This window comes from Canis aureus, chromosome 22, assembly GCF_053574225.1.
Source record: "Canis aureus isolate CA01 chromosome 22, VMU_Caureus_v.1.0, whole genome shotgun sequence".
NCBI classification, from domain to species: Eukaryota; Metazoa; Chordata; class Mammalia; order Carnivora; family Canidae; genus Canis; species Canis aureus.
In genome coordinates, this window is record NC_135632.1 from 21289727 (window position 1) to 21310878 (window position 21152).

Here is a 21152-nt window from a genome sequence, read left to right on the forward strand (position 1 = left end):
CCCCCCCCCCCCCCCCCCGGGAAGCAGTGGGGCCACCCGGTGCTGTTGTGCCTTCCCCGAGCGCTCACTGCGGGCAGCGCCGCGTGATTTCCGTGCCTGCTGCGGGCCGCCCGGGAAGCCGCTGGCCGGGGACGCGCTCGGGGCGCCCGGAGGGGAGGCTCTGCAGCGGCGGCTGTGCGGCGCGGCCCGGGCGCAGGTCAGGGCTCGGCTGGGGATTTCCTTTCAAAGGTGACTTAGAGCCGCCGCGTTAGGGTAGCGCCCTCCCGGGCGGGCCCTAATGGCGTGTTTGGCAGAGTCAGCGAAACGCGGCGCCCGGCGGCTCGGCGGCGGGGGAGCGCCCTCTCCCGCGCCCTCGCCGCGTCCCGCGCCGGCCAGCGGCGCGCACGGGGCCATTTGCAGCGCAGGCAGCCTCGAGAGCGGCCGCGGCGCACCGGCGGGGAGCGAGGCGACGCCATGGAGCTCAAGAAGGACAGCAACGCCGTGTCCATCGACATGCTGCTGATCGTGCACTCGGAGAAGCGGCGCGCCGCGCAAGGCGCGCACTCGGAGCGGCAGGCGGACCCGGGCGCGCCGCCGCAGCGCCGAGGAGGTAACGCGCGCCCCGCCCGCGCCCCCGGCCCCCGCTCCTCGGCCTCCTCGGCCTCCTCGGCCTCCTCGGCCTCCTCGCCCCGGGGCCCGCCCGCCGGGGGGCGCCCCACGCGCCCCACGCGCCCCACGCGCCCCCACCGAGCCCGGCCCCACCGACCCTCTCCCCGCCGCTGCCTGCGCCTGTGCCTGTGCGCCGTGGCCCTGGCGTCCCGTGGCAACGCGCAGCCCCGTGATTGCCCTGGGGTGACTCCCCGCGCGGGCTTGTCGGTGCTTCCGTCACCCCCCCGGGAGCCAGCTTCCTCCGGGCCACTCACTGTCTGAAGGGTGCACAGCAGGGTTGGAAGATGCCTTGGAGGAGGGGGGCCGGAGCCTCAGGCCTGAGCCCTGCGCCGCCGAGGCCTGCTCCTCACACGGCACATTGCAGGGCGCCCGGGGGCAGCCAGGGGAATCTGGGCGCTGAATCACTCTCTGAGACCGGGAGCTCCCGTCGCGTCCTTGCACAACTCCTGGCCTCAGTTTCCCCTTTCCTGAAGCCGCTCCCAGCGTCCCACAGTAGAAGGTATAAAGGGCGGTGCAAAAGGCACCGAGGCTTGGGTAGGGGAAGCTTAAAATCTGCTCTCTGCGCTCTCACGGAGCTACTCCTTTTACTCTTCCTACAGACCTTCTGAGGAAGGATAGGCTGGAAAAGTAAAGTGACTGCTTATAGAGCAGTGGTGGAAAGCAGCACTCAGGCCCCTGTAATCTCCAGAGAGGACACCTGAAGACAATAGAGATGGAGAATAGCAGGTGTTAAACGAGCGTCTCGGAATTTGGGGGACCACAGGTCCTAGGTGTGTGAGAAAGCCCTCCCGAGCTGCCTTGGGGGCTGGTGTGAGGTTTGTGCTGGACTGACTGTGGCCCAGTGCTTTGGGAGTGATGTTTTACAGCCCATGCAGCAAAATGACTTCTGCCTCCTGCCTGCCCTCCGGCTCCAGAGCTCCTCTGAGTCTGCCTCTGGCTCTTCTGTACACAGAGGCCCTGTGTGCATTGAACACCTGCCTTCCATCGGCCATGCTGAGGCAGTGGCGCGGCCACTGGCTTTGCCCCCACCAGTCACACAGGCCAAAGCTGCCCCATAATTCCTGGTGACCTCTTGGGGAGGCCGGGGAAAGAAATAGATTGTGGAGAACTGCGTGTGTTGACAGGTACTCCAGTATCCGGAGGGATTTGGGGCTGGAAGTTGTTTGAGTTGGTTCTGTGTCTGCTGCGGGCCATCCCGGGAAGCCCCTGGTTGGTTCTTTCATTCTCAGAGCTGCTCCCAAGAGAGGTGGAAAGGGGCCACCCCAGTATTTGTAATGAGAAAATTGGCAGAGGCCATCCACTCCTTGATTGAAAAGAAGCTGCTTCTCCTCCAGAAACTACAGTCCAGAGGCCATCCCCAGTGTGTGGTGAGGCCAGAGGGCCCCTACGAGGCCCAGCTTTGGGTCGGCCTGAGTCCCATCTCCCTTCCCCACTCTGATTGCATCTCTCCTAAAAGCTCCAGGAACACAGGGAAGCCCCAGAAATGCCAGGGATCAGGACTGTTCCCAGAGGTGTCCGACCCCCAGCACAAACCCTACATGACTCCATTGATGCATTTCACACTCGTGACCATGACGTAAGGAAAGAAGACCCTGCTTTCCAAGCCCTTTCTGCCATTTGTCTCCAAAATTTTCCTGAAAGGAGGTTTCTTCCAGACATTGTGCCAGTGTAGAGACTGGTGTCACTTATTTACAATCAGACAGTTTTATACCAAAGCAGAGAAGACGGAGAGTGCCCAGCCTCCAAGTCTGCTGGGCAGTGATGATGTCCAGGAGGCCCCTGGCTAAGTCGACCTATGGCCCCACACAGCCAAAGGCAGGGAAACACTGAATTAAACTAGCTTGTTCCAAGGCCTTCTCTTGGTGTACAAGATCCCCAGGCATCTCCTCCTGTCTCCTGTCTAGCCCAGGTCCTTGGCTCTGCAAAGGAGGGCCTGAGCTCCATTATTGTCACAATGCGGAAGACTGAGTGGAGATATGATTGGGTGGTTTTCTGCTGTGTCTTTGTGGCAGAAAAGAGTGAGAGGGACAAGGAGGCAAAGGTAGCGTGTGCTATCTTTTGGGTTTTGGGTTGCCAACAGATGCTCTCTGTTCTTTCCTCTATGGCCTTTCCATTTCCTTTATGCCGTGCTTCTCAAAAGCATGCGTGGACACCCTTGCCTCCTATCATGTATCCCCCAGCCATGGAGGAGGTGGCCTACAGCTGCCTGCACCAAGTCTAAAAGAGCTCCCAAGTCAGGTTTCATCCCTTAAGTCAATATGATGTGTGCAATCCACTCCACATATGTGTCAGTGAGGGTTCTCAGTGGTTAGCCCCAGATACTGACTGCAGAAAAGAAGAGCGTCGGGAAGGGACTGGGGGCTTGCAACGGTTGCAAGGGCTGGAGATCCAGGCTGGAGGCCGATCTTCTAGGAAAAGCGCCATAAGCTACACAGCAGAGCTGCTCTGGTGAGGACACCTCTGTTGCCACCAAGGGACCTTAGGTACTCCTTCCTCACCAGGAGCTTGATTTTATTGCAGCCGCTCCCTGCCAGGACATACACCGTTTCTGTGCCAGGAACTTGACCTTGCAGCTACCACGAGAGAGAGAGAGAGAGAGAGTGCTTCCATTCCCTCCCTCTTGCATCACCAGGCCCCAAGACAGAGCCAGACACAGCTGCATCTGACTGGCTGTGCCTAGGCCACATAGGTCCCTGCTCTAGCTGCAAGGGAGGCTGGGAGAGCAGGCAACTATCACTTCTAGTTTCCACAAGGATAGGCCGTCTTTGCCCACCCTCATCCTCACATCATGACTCTAAAAGTGGGAGATTCACCAAAATGAATGGTGAACATCTTCCACAGTAATGCTTCCATATTTCTGCGAAAGAGATGTAGAGTGAAAACTGGGCATCTGCATTGTGAAAATTCTCCCTGGATGATCCTGATTACCAACCTCACCACCTTTGAAAACTACTGTTTTAATATTTTTCTTTTATGTTTTAAAGTACATCTCATTTCGTGGGCAGCCTCCCTTGGATCCCGAGAGAGCTGGGTTCCAGCAGCCCCACTTCAACCCAGATACGTTAACAACTGGCCCATCACTCACTGGCCCGGGTCTTCCCACCATGAAGACCCTCATGCCAGACCCTGTTATTTCACAGGACTCCAGGGTGTCGGAAACGGAATCCGGAGATGGCAGAAATTCGAAGGAAATGATGTGCATGGTAAATCCTCTCTTTTCATTTTCTTTTTGATCTCTGTCATTCAACACATGGAAAAATGATAGGAAGCATTAGATTTCACGTGTTTGAAAACGGGCTCTACACACCTCACCACTCAGAAGGTGACTGCTCATGACTCAGTCAAATCTGGAGCCTCTGTGACCCCCAAAAGCTTTCCCTGGCATCAGGTCCCTCAATTTCTTTGAGGCTGTGGGAGGAGAGGAGAGCAGTGCCATAAGGTTGAGCGCTCACTTGTTCACTGGCTACATATAGGAACGGACTTAACATCATCATTCGGCATGGCTAGGTTTGAGTAAGTTCCCACTGGAGGTAGGGCTGCCCATGTCGTGCAGGGCATCCATCCTTTGAAAATTTTTCCAAACAGAGAGGATAGTGGCCTGCTTTGGGACATTATGACTCCCGGCCTAGTGCGATGGGTGCTGTGATTCCTGGCTGTCCTGAGACTCACAATATAGTAAGATCTGAGAGAAGTCACTTTCCAAAGCCTCCTTTCTCTGGTGCCAGGTGTTTGTCACCCCACAGGCCCAGGGCATCTCTGGGAATGCCATACATGGACTGACCATACCAGGCCTTATTCTGTACCCTTCAGAGATTCATTAGCCCAGCTTCCAAGAACGAACATCAGTGAGACTGCACTATAGGCATATGAGAATTCTAGTAAGAATCAGAACTCTGCTCCCTGAGCCCCAAGAGAGGACACAGTCAAATCTGGGTTTCTCAAATACTATTGTGAAGAAACCACTCCCATGACCCTCCACAGATGGGGAACCAGGACCCCAGTTGACTGAGACCATCCTGAAGGTAACAAAAGGGAAGGATGAAATTCTAAAAGTAAATTCATTCAGTCATTCCCTCAATAAAGGTCTACAGTGCTTACTCTGTGCCAGGCAGGGTTCTAGTTGTTGGGATGAAGACAGTCAAGAACCCCTGCCCTCATGGGGCCAGGTTAGTGATCATAATTATAATGATGTTTACTGCAATTGAGTTTCAACATCCTGGAGGTAAAGAGCTTTCCTGTGTCCCCTGCCCTGTGTATGAGGACAAATCATCCTCAAGACATATCCCTGCCAGGGAGACCATCCCTTAGGGTCCTGGCTAATGGGCATGCATGGTGGGATGGCTTCCTTTACCTTGCTTCAGGGCTATAGGATGGTAGATGCACCTGCTCTAGCTGTACGGAAGCAGATGCCAAAGTTAGTGTAACTATGCTGCAGGCGCACGAGAATTATAGGAATAATTCCACCAGAAACCTGTCAGCTGCAAAAATGCACAGAGCCTATGCAGATATGCATGCTTGGCCAGTGTACAAGTGGGTACGTGGAAAAGTGGGTTGAGGTGGAACAAAAGAGACACAGCGTCTTCATTTGTTATAACTCTCTTACCTTGAGTTGTCTGAAATTCATCTTATGTCTTCTCAGCCATGTTATTACATTAGGAGAAGATTGAAATATAGTGAATATATCCTATTTTTACCACCGTTAGGGCCCTGGTTTGAGGGAATGTTAGTGGAAAACTACAACAAATAAAGAGGATCATGGAGCACCTGGCTGGCTCAGTCGGTGGTGCATGCAGCTTTTGATCTCAGGGCTGTGGGTTTGAGCCCCACACTGGGTGTAGAGATTACTTTAAAAAACTAAAAATCTTTTAAAAAAATAATTTTAAAAAAGTGAGGATGGTGAAAGTAGTTCTTGAAAAATCACCCAGGAACTGAGAATTTCAGGTAAGTAGAGGCCTGGGGAGAGGCTCTACAGAGCCTGGAAAAGGTAAGAGTTGCTCCACTCCACAAATATAGGTAATTTAAAGTAAAATTGTATTTATATTTTTCAAATTGCACATTTGTATGCATGCAGAAATTAAAATTACGGCTTCTCTATGTTTTCTGATGGTGAGATTCTGGGTTCATACTTTCCCTTGCTGGTGTCCAAGGCACTCAGCCCTGGAAACTGGATGGCTTTCATCCGCAGAGGAGGCAGCTGATGGCTTGTGCTGGTGGAGTGTGCACAAATGTGGCTGAACATGGGACTGATCCAAAAAGGCACATGTTCCCCTTCTTGCTGCCCTGTGTGCTCCTTGAACTGGGGCGTTGGCAGGGTGGGGGGAGCCTGGACTGCTCCAAACTTTTCCGAGCAGCAGGTGTTTGGGCCGAGCCAACCCCACTAGCTTGCCTGGCAACGGGCTTCCCCTGCTGTGATTGGCTGCTTTCCTTGGTCCTGGCCGAAGTCTGCCTAGCAGCACAGGGACCGACACCCCATAGCCACAGGGAAACCAATTGTGCAGCCCTGACTATAAATACCCACAGCAGCTATGCCAGCCAATCGTGCTCCTTGAGGATTCCCTTCCCGGATCCTGTTTCCTTCATCCGCCAGCCCAGCAGAGATGTAGCCAGCTGTGCCTGAAGGAGGCAGCCTCCCTGTCCTGGCCTGAGTCTGGCCTAGAGCTCTAGACCAGTGTCACCCTGGATTGGCACACCCAGTGCTCCTAGCCCTTGGCCGACCCACCGACCTCAGCCCATGGGGTGAGGGTCCTGGCTGGGCCTGCTCATAGAAGGCTGGGGCAGGCAGGTTCTCCAGGGCAAGACCCTGCCAGGTGGATCACAAGTCCAGCCCAGCTCAGTGACCTGCCTATCCACCTTGACCGGTTTCTACGTGGGCCCAGGTGTGGGAAGCCCTGAGTGGCAGATCTGATCAGGTGCACAAGGGAAGTCATCTGAATGGAATCTGCTTAGGCCAGAGCCCCAAAGGCATGCTTATTTCCAGCTCAGGCACTGGTCCTAGTGGTCACTTCCAGTGGCAGGCCGGACAGCCTTTATGCAGACCAGTGGGAGGCCAGGGGAGAAGGTGGCAGGCCTTCTGGGTGGTAACAGCGGGAAATGCTCTGCTGCCACAATGCTGGCCCTCCCTCAACCCCTTCCCCGCCCCCCCCCCCCTTAAGCAGCCTCAGCAAGACTAGGCCACCACAGCAGCTGTTAAGGGAGAGATATAGGTATTATGCTGAGTGAAATAAGTCAATCAGAAAAGGACAAAAATTATATGGTCTCATTCATTTGGGGAATATAAAAAATAGTGAAAGGGAATAAAGGGGAAAGGAGAAAAAATAGGTGGGAAATATCAGAAAGGAAGACAGAACATAAGAGACTCCTAACTCTGGGAAACGAACTAGGGGTAGTGGAAGGGGAGGTGGGTGGGGGTGGGGGTGACTGGGTGGCGGGCACTGAGATGGGCACTTGACGAGATGAGCACTGGGTGTTATTCTGTATGTTGACAAATTGAACACCAATAAAAAATAAATTTATTTTTAAAAAAAAGGGAGAGATATAGGAAAAGATGTTGCTTCCCATAGGACAGGCAGGTGAGTCTGTGGGTTCCCTCTTCGTGGCCTGTGGCAGGAACTGGGCATTTCTCCACAGTAGCCTGACCCCACTGGGGGACAGCTCTGTGTTCACATAGTGGGTGTCCTGCAGGTTTCTGTGAAACTGAGCCATACTGCAAGCCACCCCAACTCCTAAACTGGAGGAGAAGGCAGGCTGCCCCCATTCTTCTCAGAGGGAGGCAAGAGGTTGATCTAGGAATCAGGAGACTTGGAGTTCAAGGCCCTGGGGGCAGGGTCTATGGCCAAAAGCTAAATGTCCAAGCCACGGGCCTATCGACTATAAAATAGGGGATAGGAGCCTCGAAGACCGCTCCACAGAAGGTGTGATGATCAGCCAGGCATCCCTTTGCACTTTGGCACCTGAGTCCAGCGACACTGAAGTTGGGACTTACGGTTACTTAGCCCACAAGAGGTGTCCCCACCTTCTTTAGAAGAAACCCAGCCTCCACTGGCACCTGCTGAGAGGCGTAAGAGTGTGTGTGCATGAGTTCGTAGTCATTTGCCTCTTAAACATGTGGATGTGCGTGTGGGTGTGCACAGGTTTAGGCCAGGCCTGGGATGAGCTCAGCCCCCACCAGCCTGCCTTTCTTGCAGACACACACAGCTCCCTGCTCTGCCTGGGGCAAATTCCACCAGGGTCCCAGTGGTCACTGAAGGTCCTTCTCTCTCTGTCTTGCTCAACAGGAAGCCTAGCGGAGAAACAGAACCCTCAGCAGACCCAGGTCATTACGTCCTACGACAACCAAGGTAAGGGATTCACCACTCCCTGTGGCCTCTCCTCCACCTCCTGTGTGTCTGGATCTGTTGTCCAGGCCAGAGACAGCAAGTGCAGAGCACAGACTGGGGGAAACAGGGCCTTCTCTGCCCCAGGGAGGTTGGAGCACCCTCTCCCTCTCCTCCTCACATCCCAGGGGAAACAGTGAGAGGCTGCATGGTGACAGGAGGTAGAGTAGTAAAGTCCTTGGGCCACAGAACCCACAGCTGTCCTCATCGCCCTCACTGTCATCACTAGAGCTAACATTTATGAGTGCTAAGCATGTGCCAGGCACCCTGCCGATTCATTTACATAATTATTCTCATGTAAATGAAGCTTCACAGCACTCCTATTTGATCAGTCCTCTCAATTATCCTCTATTTACAGATGAGTAAACTGAGGCTTGGAAAGGTTGCCATGGGTCTGCGAGCACAGGGCCAGTAAGCAGCCCGACCCTCCCCTCACAGCCACCACCAAGGCCTCTGCTGTTAACCTTCACACAGCAGGGCTTCTCGGCGCCTCTGGAAAGCAGCCTTCACCTTGCGTGCTCACAGTCAGAGCTTTCCCTCCTCCTGTCACAGCGGTTCCCTGGCCTCTTGTTCCCGAGACTGAGCCTTCCAGGGCCTTCCACCCAGGGATGAATTTGACTGAGCAAGGGGAAGTGAGAGGGCCCTTCTTTGAGAATCCTTCCCTTGCTGGGACGGGTTCTGGGGGCTCTGAGTGGGCATCACTGCGCTGACTCTGCAGTTGACTGGATCTGAGAACAGGGGTAGGGGGCGTGATAAAGACAGGAGGACTCTACAGCTACAGCTGCAGGGGAGACCAGGTTAAATAGACACACACACACATACACCCCAGCTCACTCCCACTTCACTCCTAACACACACTAACCTCTCACCTTGGTTTCCGGCTCCTCATTAAAGACTCAGGCCCTGGTACCTGAGAGGCCTCATAAACTCAGCCCTAAGATCATACTACTGTGGTTCTCGGTGCTGACGTCCTGACTTGTAAGGAAATTATCTCATCGTGTCCAGGGGGCAGTGGCAAAGTAGGACTCGCCGAAGGACTCAGAGCCTCTCAGAGAATGGCTGTCAGAAGCACGGACTAAGCCAGCATCCCCAACAGAAAGGCACTGGCCGGCGGTGAGGAAAGGCCTCTCCAGACGGGTTAGCGGCACTAGGCCAGCCTTCCTTGCAACCAGGGCCAGTGTGCCTTGCAGCAGAATTCCCCTGGGCACACGGCAGAGACAAACCTGTGCCCCGCTGCTTCCCTGAAGTGGACTACCAGCTCACAGCTCAGCACAAAGCAAAAGTAAACAATACTGCACTGGAATGAAAGTGGATCAGCCACTACCTCACTGATTTGCTTAGCTCTGGCTACCCTGGTTGATGCGGTCATGGTGTCATCACTGTTTGTGCACAAGAAAGCGGAGACAGGAGACGCTGGGGTCCCCGAGCTGGGCGCACCTGGCAGCCCTCCACACTGCACTGCCCCCACTGTGTCCTAGGCAGATAGGAGTGGGATGGGGCCCACCAGTCACTGGAGCCTCACCTGGCACACCACACTCTGGCTTTCATGGGCTACTCACGTTCTCCCTTCCAGCTTTCAAGGCTTCCAGCGGGCAGAAAGGAGGGTGGCCTTGGTGTCCTAGGTGCAGAATAGAGCCCTGTAGGTTGGGATGAGATGGGCCCAGGAAGGTCTTACGAGAGCTTGGGCCACAGTGAGGGAAAAGGCTGCCCCTTTGTCCCTGTGGAGCTGACACCCTAGTGAGGGAGCCAGACAATCCTAAGAAGAAAAATACAGGTGTCAAAGGAGGCTGAAGGAAGAAACAAGGCTGGGAGGAGGATGAGGATAGGGTGGGTACACATGGGTGTTAGTTTCCTATAACTGCTATAACAGATTATCACAAACTTGGTGGCTTAACACAAAAATGTATTCTCTCTCTCTCTTTTTATAAGATCACTTATTTATTTATTTCTTCATGAGAGATACACAGAGAGAGGCAGAGATATGGGCAGAGGGAGAAGCAGGCTCCCTGTGGGGAGCCCAATGTAGGACCTGATCCCAGCACCTCTGGATCATGACCCAAACCAAAGGCAGATGCTCAACCACTGAGCCACCCAGGGGTCCCCAAAATGTATTCTCTTAAAGAGTTCTGGAGACTACAAGTCTCAAGTCAGCCTCCCTGGACTAGGTCAAAGTGTGGGCTGGGCAGGTTCCTTTTGGGGGCTCTAAGGGTGAATCTGGTCCTTGACTCTTCCAGCTTCTAGAGGCACTTCTTGACTCGTAGCTGCATCACTCCATTGTCTGTAACCATTGTCATCTTACCTTTCTCCCACTTAAGTAGTTAAATCTCCTGACTCTGTTTTATGAGAATCCTTGTGATTACACTGAGCCCACCAGATAATCCAGGATGATCTTCCTATCTCAAGATCCTTAATTTAATCACATCTGCAAAGTCCTCTTTCCTATATAAGGTAACATTCACAGGTCCCCAGAATTAAGGCATGGATATCTTTAAGGACTGTTACACAGCCTACCACCCTGGGGACAATTTAAAGCAGAGTAGTTGAGAAAGGCCTCCGTGACATTTGAGTGAGGGAGGAGGGGTGGAAGCAAGCCTTGGGGGCACCTGGGGAGGAGCTTCCAGCAGAGGGAGCACCAGGTATGATAAACTTTATGCAAGGGGTGACAAAGGGATCATTGGAATCTTGGATCTTCATGTGGAGGGGTGCTTCAGAAGATTACTCCAGAACAGGTGTGTGGGTAGAATGACAAGAGTGATCACCGGAGCCCCCGTGATTTCAGGCCCCAAAAGCGATTCCTTGGTTTTCTTCTGAGGCTTTCGTCCCTCCAGGTCATGTACCCTTGGTCTCATGCAGACGCTCTGTGCCTTCTTTGATCACACATGCGCTAGAGTCAAACTGCCACATTTCTAGACCTGGGACACTCCTGTGGAGCTCTGCTCTGCAGAAAGAATCATAATGGCCCCATGTTTCCAAGAGCCCAGCGAAGGCCTAGGGCGGATTAGGGCCCTTCATTCCCCACCATCCCACCCCCCACCCCATCCCCGCTCCACTGGGCTGATGCTCCAGAGGCCTTAGCCCACTTTGTTGGCAGGTCATCATCTCATGACTAGAGCTTCAGGGCAGACCTTGCCCGCTGTGTCTGGCAGAGGCTGGTGAAGGTTCTACAGAGCTAGACTGCTCCTCCCATCATCCCACATGCTGTTCTCTAGGCAGAAACCGCAGCACAGCGCTGCTGAACACCTACCCTGGAGCTCTTTCAGGGCGTTTTTTAATTACAGATGCTTTAGCTGAGGCTTCCTGACTCTCAGCTCCTGCAGAGAAAAATTTCCAGGAGAAGAACCCGGTTATTAACCCGAGTTCTAGTTATGGAAAGCATGAGTGAAACCTCCTTAAAATCAAGGATGGCAAATATCTGACATGTATCCCCTAGCCCCCCCCACACACACATACACACCCACTTGTGTACACTCACATTCGTGTGTACACACATGCCCACAGTCATGGCTAATTGATTCACACTCCAGGCAGCCACTTCCAGTCAGTCAGAGTTAATGAACAACATGAAATCTGTTTGCCGTCTCTGCATTAGATATTCTGAGCAAATTAGGCCTTTAGACAAATCCTCATTCAAACCTGCAGAGCCCCGGGGAGGAGCTGCTGGGGGAGAGAAGTCTCCTGACCAGGTAAAAGGCAGACCCAAGGCGGTGGGCCATAGACGTGCTGGGGCTTGCCTGTTACATCTCCACATCGGAGGGGAAGAGGAAAAGGAAGCAGAGCTGGTGGGATCTGGAAAAGCCCCAGGAGCCACTTGTCAGGGGTGACAGGAAACAACCACTAATATGGTGTTCCTAAGACAGCCAGGGCGGCAGCTTCAGAAATGTTGTTTGGGTGACAGTTGGCAGAACCGGGGAGGGGCGCTGTGAGAGAACCAGCCAGGTGACCTAAAGTCCCAGGAAGGGCCTCCCCCGGGGGTGGTCGTGACTGTTTAGATTGGTTCATGATATCTGACTATACTTAGGTTTTAGATCTTACTTGAAATTTTGCTCCAAATGATGTTCCACTCTTTACCATTGGAGATTGGTCCCATTAATTTTTTTCTTAAATTAAGAGTTATATGTGATACAGTTATGTAGTAGTCTGCAAAACCTTACCATTAGGGGCACCTGGGTAGCTCAGTGGTTGAGCATCTGCCTTAGGCTCAGGTCCTGATCCTGGGGTCCTGGGATCAAGTCCCAGGATGGGCTCCTTGTGAGGCGCCTGCTTCTCCCTCTGCCTATGTCTCTGCCTCTCTCTCTGTGTCCCTCATGAAAAAATAAATAAAATCTTAAAAAAAAGAAAATCCTACCGTTTCACACCTTTAGGAAGCCCAAGGCTCTCCATGGTTCTCTAACCATGGAATTAATAAGGAAAAAATAATACATGAGTAGGAAAATAGGCAATTCACAAAATAAGAATTTTAAATGGCAAATGAGCATATGAAGAGCCTTGGAGAGCCTGGTTTCAGAGGCAGAGAAGCCCCCGCAAGGGCCCGTACACACAGGTGTACAATAAGAGTGGGTACAGCACTCCCGCAGATCAGGGAGGCCAAGGAGCTTTGCTGTTTTCCTCAACGGGGACTGATTAGCCCCTGACTCAGGAAGTCAGGGGCTCAGGGGAATATTGGAATTTGGGCCCCTGTCCTAGAGCGGGGAGAAAAGATGAGGTACAGGAAAGGAAAAAGGAATTGGAAATGGCTGGGTGGAGCTTGCAGGCCAGGATCACGTCGGAGTATGAGAATATCAGCACCACCTTTTGCCAGGGCTTTAACAGTACCTTGTTTTCAGCTCACTCATTCTTGGACAGAGAAACACGGCTGAACTGGGGGCAGTGGGAAGTGCCTGGAAGTTAGATGTGAGAAGTTTGGGGTGGAAGTGTGTTGTTGACCCCCAAACCAAGTTGTTCAGTTTTGCAGCTTCTTTAAGCTTCTGGATGAGGTTGCAGCCCAGCATTTTCCAAATTGTGTTTCACAAAATGGTCCTGGGGTAAACTGACTTCTTCCCTGCAGGACTTCTCAGGGCATTACACATTGTGACCTGCAAAAGGGGAAAGAGAGAGAGTGGGCAGGTTTTTAAAATCCTTTTCTTGTAAGACATCTTGCAGCCAAGTACAGCCTGGCACCCACTTTGGAAAACACCTGAAAGTATTTCAGATGGAAAAAGTGAAAAGGCAGAGGAGAACAGGCCCATTCAGCATGAGAAGACACACAGGGAGTGTTGCTCTTGGCAATGGCGCCTGATCCTATGACCAGAACCGAATTATGCTTTGAACTCTCAAATGCTTAAAGTCTTAATTATAAAGTCACACACTGATTTTCTTTGACAGTGAATGTACCAGAAACTACACTCAAAGTGATGTTAACCTCTTCAAAGTAATGCTTTGGAAGGCCACATTGTAGCTTATAAAATTGTTTCAGAATTACCCTCTTTAGCATGCAGAGCAAGTTTATGAGCTACACAAGAAAGTCAGTATTGTTATTCTATGAAAAATAATTGCAATACACTTTGCAGGAAGGGGTTCGTAAAAAGAGCTCTTATGGAATTAATAAGGAAAAAATAATATGTGAGTAGGAAAATAGGCAATTCACAAAATAAGAATTTTAAATGGCAAATGAGTATATGAAAAATACATTAAAATTAAATACACAAAAATGAGATGGCATTATTCATTAATAAAAGTTTCAGAGATTGATAAAAATCAAATGTCAGTGAGTACATCAGTGATCTATTTTTATATTACTAACCACCCCAAAACTCAGTGGCTGAAAACAATAAGCCTTTACCAGCTCACAAGGGCACAGGATGTCTGGGCGTTCTTGCCTGAGACACACCCAGTTTATCGCGGGTCTTGGCCGGGTTTGCTCACGTATTTGTGGTCAGCTGGTAAGTTGGCTAGAGATCGGATAGGGTCTGCTCTGAGATGCCTCTGCTCTGTTCCACGTGGTGTCTCAACCTCCAGCAGGCTGGCCTGGGCTCATTCACAAGGCATTTGTCGCTGGATTCCCAAGAATGAGAATGAAAGCTGCAAGGTTTCTTGAGACCTAGGCTCAGAGCTTGCCCAGCATCACTTCTACTGACATCACATGCTAACTAGCCAAACCAAGCCATAGGGACAGCTCAAATTCAAGGGACATAACAAAAGACCTCTCAGAAGTGCAGAGTTTTGTGACCAATTTTGCAATCAAACCCAGCAAGAATGAGCAAAATGGACATCCTCTCATGTTGTTGGTGTGGTCATCGACCGATAAAAATCATTCATGGGAAGTTTGCCAATATATAACAAAGGCCTTCTCCATAACCTTTGATCCATATTTGAGAATTTATTCAAAGGAAAAGTGTGTAAAGAGATATGTATCAGAATGTTCATGCATCACTGATTATAATAACAAAACATTTGGGAAAAGTTAAGTATCCAACCAAAAAGGGTTGCTTATATGGATTATACACCATGTAGAGAATGGAGTACTATGCAGCCCACTTAAAATGATGACGTAGGACTAAATTCACTGACGTGTGAAGAGTCAAGAAAAGAAAGCAGGTTACAGAGAACATGTTTACTATTATCCTGCTTTGGACTTTCTATTTTGTATCTTTCTGTATCATCCAGATTCTTGGTTTAATTCTGCAAAAAAGCTCAGTTGGTACTTATTTTTATTTTTGTTTTATTTTAAATTACTAAAATGGAATTGTCTGATATATAGTTCTATGGGTTTTAACACATGCACAGCACATGCTCATGTAACCACTCTTACAATTAGAATACAGGGCAGCTCTGTCACCCCAAAATTCTCTTGTGCAGAATCTCTGTAGTTACATCCTCTCACCTATCCTAAGAGTTTCTTTGTATTACTGAGAAGTATTCCTTGATATGAATGTACCACAGGGCGTTTATCCATTCACCCATTGAAGGACATTTAGGTTGTTTCCAGTTTGGGGCTATTATGAATAGAGCTTCTACAAACATTTCTGGATAGGTTTTTTTTTTTTTTTAAGATGTTATGTATTTATTCATGAGAGACACAGAGGGAGAGGCAGAGACATAGACAGAGGGAGAAGCAGGCTTCCTGTGGGGAACCTAATACAGGACTCGATCCCAGGACTCCGAGATCATGACCTTAGCCAAAGGCAGATACTCAACCACTGAGCCACCCCGGTGCCCCTCTGTAGAGGTTTTTGTGTGAATGTAAGTGTTTATTTCTCTGGGGTAAATATTCAAGAGTACAATTGTTGGATCATATGTTTGGTGTAGGTTTTGTTTTATAAGAAACTGTGGAACTATTTTCCAGAGTTGCTGTAGTACTTTATAATCCCACCAGCAATGTATTAGAGATCTGATTTCTCCACAACTTTGTCAACATATAGTATTACCGCTATTTTTTTAAAAGATTTTATTTATTTATTCATGAGAGAGAGAGAGAGAGAGAGGCAGAGACACAGGCAGAGGGAGAAGCAGGCTCCATGCAGGGAGGCTGACGTGGGACCGAATCCCAGGTCTCCAGGATCACACTCTGGGCTGAAGGCAGTGCTAAACCACTGAGCCACCCGGGCTGCCCTATTACCACTATTTTTGATTATTGCTCTTTAATAGGTATGATACCTCATTGTGGTTTTAATTTGCATTTTCCTAATGACTAATCATGTTGAACATCTTTTCATGGCTTATTTGCCATCTGTACTCTCTTTGATGAATATTTGTTCTTTTACCCATTTTTTAATTGGAATGTCTTTGCACATCTATAAAAAAATCAATTTGCCATATTTGTATAGCTCTATTTCTTAACTATTTATTATGCTACATTTATCTATGAATCTATCTCTTTGCCAGTATCGCACTGATGACTGTAGCTTTATAACACATCTTAAAATCAGATAGCTAGAGTCCTCCAACTTATTTTTTTCAAAACTGGTTTGACTACCCTAGTTGCTGTATCTTTCCATCTATATTTTAGAATCATCTCGCCTAAATGTCTTCCAAGGGGTTTGATTAGAGTTGCATTCAATCTGTATAGATCAATTTAGGGAGAATTGCCAATTTAACAATATTGAGACTTTCAATTCATGAACATGGTATATCTTCCCACTTATTTAAGTCTTGTTAATTTGTTTAATAATATTTTGTAGTTCTCAACATATGGCTCCTGAACTATCTTTTAGATTTATACTTAGACATTTCAGTTTTTTGGAGCTGTGGTGAATGTAATTTTTACATTCAATTTCCAGTCATTTGTTGTGAACATAAATATAAGTGATTTTGGGGTGCTGACCTCATATCCTATGACCATGCTAAACTTTCTTATTAGTTCTAGGAACTTCTTTGTAGATTACTTGATACTTCCTATGTAGACAGATGTGTGATTGTGATTAAGGAAATTTTTGTTTCTTCCTTTCCAATCTATAGGACTTTTATTTATTTATTTGTTTTATTTCACTGGATAGAATTTCCAGTGCATATTTAGTAGGAGCAGTGAGAGTGGACATCTATGCCTTGTTTCCAGTGTTAGGGGGAAAGCATTGCATTTTTTGACCATTAAATATGCTGTTTAGTAAATAGTAAATTTAGTAAATTTGCAATAATTGTACTCTTAAAATTTTGACCATTAAATATGTTAAAAAGGTAAATACCCTTTTTCAGATTCAGAAAACTGCCTTCTATTCTTAGTTTATTGAGAAATTTTATCATGAATAGATGTTAAATTTTGTCAAATGCATTTTCTGCATCAATTGATATGATCATGTGGTTTTTCTTCTTTGGCCTGCTAATATGGTGAATTCATGGGTTTTCAAATAATCAACCAGCCTTGAATTGCCAAAATAAATCATGCTTGATTGTGGCGTATAATTCTTTTGCTATATTGCTGGATTTAATTTTTTTTTTTGAGAGTTTTTTGTTCATAGGAAATATTGGTCTGGAAAAAAGAAAAGAAAAAGAAATATCAGTTTGTAGTGTTCTTTTCTTAAACTTTGTCTGGTTTTGATATCAGATTAATGATGGCCTCATAAAATGGGTAATGAAGTATTTGCTACTCTTCTGTTTTCTGAGAGATCTTATAAAATGTTTGGTCATACTTCTTTTTAAACGTTTGTTAGAATTTGTCAGTGACGTCAACCTGGCATTTGTTTGTTTCTGAAAGATTTTGAACTACAATTAGTTTTTAAAATAGACATAGAGATATTGAGGTTATCTATGCATTGGGTGAGTTTTGATAGTTTGTAGCTTTCAAGGAATTGATTCATTTCATGCAAGTTGTAGAATTTATGTGCATAGGACTGTTTGTAGTATTCCCTTATTATTCTTTTAATATACATGAGATCTTTAGTGGTCTTGCCTATTTCATTCCTGGTATTGTTGTCTTTATTCCTGATTTATGTCTTACTTCTCTTTATTTTTGGACAGTTTGGTTAGAGGCTTATCAATTTTGCTGATCTTTCCAAAAAAAAAGAAAACAGCTTCTGGTTTCATTGATTATTCTCTCATTATTTCTTCAGTTGTGTTTTTGTTTTGTTTTGTTTTTCTGCACCACACTGTTTCTCCTCTCCTTCTGGGATCTCAATAACATGAATGTTAGACCTTTAAGTATTATCCCTGAAGTTTTGTTCACGTTTTCTCTCTGTTGTTCATATTGGATAATTTCTATTGATCTTTCTTTGAGTTCACTGACTCTTTCCTCTGTCATCTCCATTCGACTATTTAGAATATCCAGATAATTTCTCAAACTATTATATTTTTTAACTCTAAAATTTCTATTTGTTTCTTCTTCATAGCTTCTGATGTTTTGCTGAATCTTGGTATCTTTCCATTTATTTCAAGACTATTTGCCCTCACTTTTTAGAGGATGGTTTACTATGGTTCTTTGAAAGTCTGTCTGATAATTCCAAAATTTATGTCATCCTGGGGTTAGCATCTGTTGGTTATCTTTTCTTTCAAGTATATTTCTGGTTCTTCCTATGCTGAATAATTTCGGATTGTAGCCCTTGCAATGCTATGCAGATCTGCCCAGCACATTCACCTCCCGGGGGCAGTCTGGCATAGTTTAGTTCTCAAATACTCTGGTATGATGTTTAGGATGAGATCCATGTATGCTCAGCTCAGAGGTGACCACAAGAGTTCATCCATACCTGTATGGGTTTGCTTTCTAGAGCTCCCTCCTCTTCACAATCCACTTCCCAGTTCTCCAGCACAAAAGCTAGACTTTAGTTTGCCCACTCTGCCAGGCACTTCTCACAACTCTGTCTGCACCTAGAGACAATCAGTGGGAGACAGAGAGAGAGAAAGAACAATGAGTATTGGCCCCTACACTCCAGGGAATCATAATTTCTCTGTGGCCTCATTCAAAGACTCAGACGCTTAAGGTTTTGGCTGACCAACAAAATCACTGCTACACTGCTACCAACAGACTTCCCTAGGGGCTGGGTGGAGAGATAACAGAAAAAAGAGGGGGGTATGACAGAGGATTTCCCCCACACTTTCTGACTCTCAGAGGTTTCCTTTCTTACTCCATAAGCTGAAAGAAAGGACTTCTCTTGGAGCACTGTTTCTCTGTACCCATGTGCACTTCTGGGTTTGGGGCTGCCTTTGAAAGTCCAGTCCAAGTAAAGCCATAGGGGGAGAGGAACAGCAAACTCACTGCAAATATGGTGGTGCTTTAAATGCTAATCTTATTCCACAACTTGCCTTCTATAAACTACCTTACAGAGTCCTCAATAGTTGCTGTGTGCATTCTTTCCAAGGTTTATAGCTGTGTTCAGTGGGAAATACAAGGTAGAATGTTCTTATTTCGCCTTGCCTGACTCTGAAAACTGGCTGCCTGTATTTTGTTTTTCACTTTTTTAAACAAGAATTATTTGCATATTCAGAAGAAAGCTTAAAACCGATTGTGTTTTGTTGTTCAAACATCTGTCATGGGACACCGCACACCCTTTCCTAGCAGCATCTGGCTGAGAATATCACATCCCATTCCCTTGCAGGGACACAGCTGACTGTGGAAGTCCACCCTCGAGATGCCATGCCCCAGCTGCTCAAGAAGTTCTCCTTGGCTAAACGTACGTACGTACAGGGCTGCTTGTGTGCGGAGGGCTGGCAGGGAGGAATTACAGTCACTTAATGGGCCAAAGCCCACCTTAGGCCTCTTCTGGGAGAAGAGGAGGAATAACCCAGGCCTACACACTGGAAAGAAATGAGGCATGACAGCTTCATTCTGGGGACTCTTTTCTCCATAACTAACACCCACTGTTCTTGAGTCTTTGCAATTAGATGTGGGTAACACGAGGCATTTAGCTAAATATGAATTTCATCACAAGAGTGTTGTTTTTAGATACCATTTATTGTCTGCCTAAAAAGTGGCATACACAGTGGTAAGCTTTTTACATTAATTAACTTTTTAACCCTTTGATATAAGCCAGTATTATCCCCACATTGTAAGTCAGCAGTGAGGCCCAGAGAGGTGAAATAACTGCCTAAGGGACCAGCTAGGAAGTGGGTCAAAACCAGGTCTGACACAAGGCCTGCTTGCTACCTTCCAGGTAAGGTACACAGGCCCAGGCCCATGATGTCTCTTCCACTCCCTCTTTGTCCTCTATAGGCATCTGTCTACCTTATGGCCAAAGGGGCCTGGGGAAATGCCGGCCAGGGAATGAAGGCCCCAGAGCATCCAGGGCTTAGGTTCTCTCCATGTCCATGCATGGGCGAGGCAGGTCCTTCTGGCTGCCTGGCCCTATAGCCCTCAGTGGTCAGGGTCTCAGGAGGGCAGTCAGATGTAGACTGGACAGGCCCTGGAGCCTCCTGGCTGGGGTCAGACCTCAGCTCTTACCTTGGGCAAGTAGCTTAACCTCCCTTTGCTTGAAATCAAATTCCTCATCTGTGAAAGGAGGAAAATAATTCACCCTCCTTCATAGGACTGTTGTAAAGTTAAATGGCACAGTCCGTCTGAAACACAAGGCAGGCATAGTAAGTGTACAATAAACGCTAGCTATGGTGTTGAACCCCCTCATTATTCTACCAAAGAATGGAGATGGAAATAAAATATAGATGCAAGAAACACAAGGACCACTGTTTCTCAGTGCCTCTATACATTTGCAACCATCTGTTGTTATATTTACATCCTTTTGTGGGTTTCAAGGGCAGAAAACAACCTGTCTTGACACCCTACTCCCCAGCTCCTCCTGGTTCCATCAGGGACCCATATCTCCCTGACCTGGTTTCAAATCAGCAGCTCCTCTCCTATTTCCATGGAGTCTAATGACTGTTGGCAACCATTCTGCATTAACAGACTGATGAGATTTGGTTGCCCTTGAAACATCCTGGGGAATAATTTAATAATTGTTTGACCTTTCTGGGTTTCAACTCCTTAGAAACTGCCTTTCCCTCACTCCCACATCCATTTCTTCTCGTGGTCCATTCTTATCTGGCTGAGAATTCACTGGTGCTGTTAGCATCCCCAGATGTGTTCCAAGATGGTAGGGGAACCCAGAGGAGGGCAAGAGCTCCAGGCTCCAGGTGGACCCACTGAGGAACACAGGAACACAAAATATTGATGTCAGAGTAAATTCTGCCTTTGCTCACAGACTGCGGTTCTCTTTCTTGTCATTCCCTCTCTGGTTCCCAGTCCTTCCTTTACATCGGGAGGAAGTCCAGGGCAATTCCAGCAGTAATAGATGGCGGGTGGATATCGGAGCAAGAAGGCTGGGGAAAGACAGTGAAGAGGAGGGGTCAGAAACCCAGACTGCCACGCAGTCATCTGTGCTTGTGTTCTGGAGCATCTCTACTTCTGACCTTTGGGATATTGCAGGTTTGCAAGGTGATAAAAATGGAAACACAAGACCCCGGCAGCCTGGAGCGAAAGATGCCCATGGTAAGTTGCAGGGCCTTCCCCAGGGCTGTTCTGTGACATGGCGAATCGGTTTAGCCTGGTGGGCCAATCTCCAATGGTCTGGAAATGGCTCCCTGGGGACTCGGTGAGAGTCCGGGGCTACCTCTGGGCTCAGGATGAGGAGTAGTAGTATCATGATTGATTAGCAATGTCTGCCACGGACACAGGCAGGGTAATGAAAAGCTCACATGCCATATGACCCCAAAGCTAAAGCATAAACCCCAATAATA

General features: G+C 48.2%; 1 protein-coding gene across 1 annotated transcript in view; it reads left to right on the forward strand.

Moving 5' to 3' along the window:
- The first annotated feature begins 378 nt into the window (after positions 1–378).
- KY (kyphoscoliosis peptidase) overlaps positions 379–21152 on the forward strand; it is a 48224-nt gene continuing 27450 nt past the window's right edge. Inside the window, exons 1-5 of the mRNA XM_077865062.1 lie at positions 379–589; positions 3789–3851; positions 7923–7985; positions 19022–19096; positions 20842–20904. Coding sequence (XP_077721188.1) covers positions 454–589; positions 3789–3851; positions 7923–7985; positions 19022–19096; positions 20842–20904 — 400 coding nt within the window. The 5' untranslated portion in view covers positions 379–453. The remainder of the gene's footprint in view (positions 590–3788; positions 3852–7922; positions 7986–19021; positions 19097–20841; positions 20905–21152) is intronic.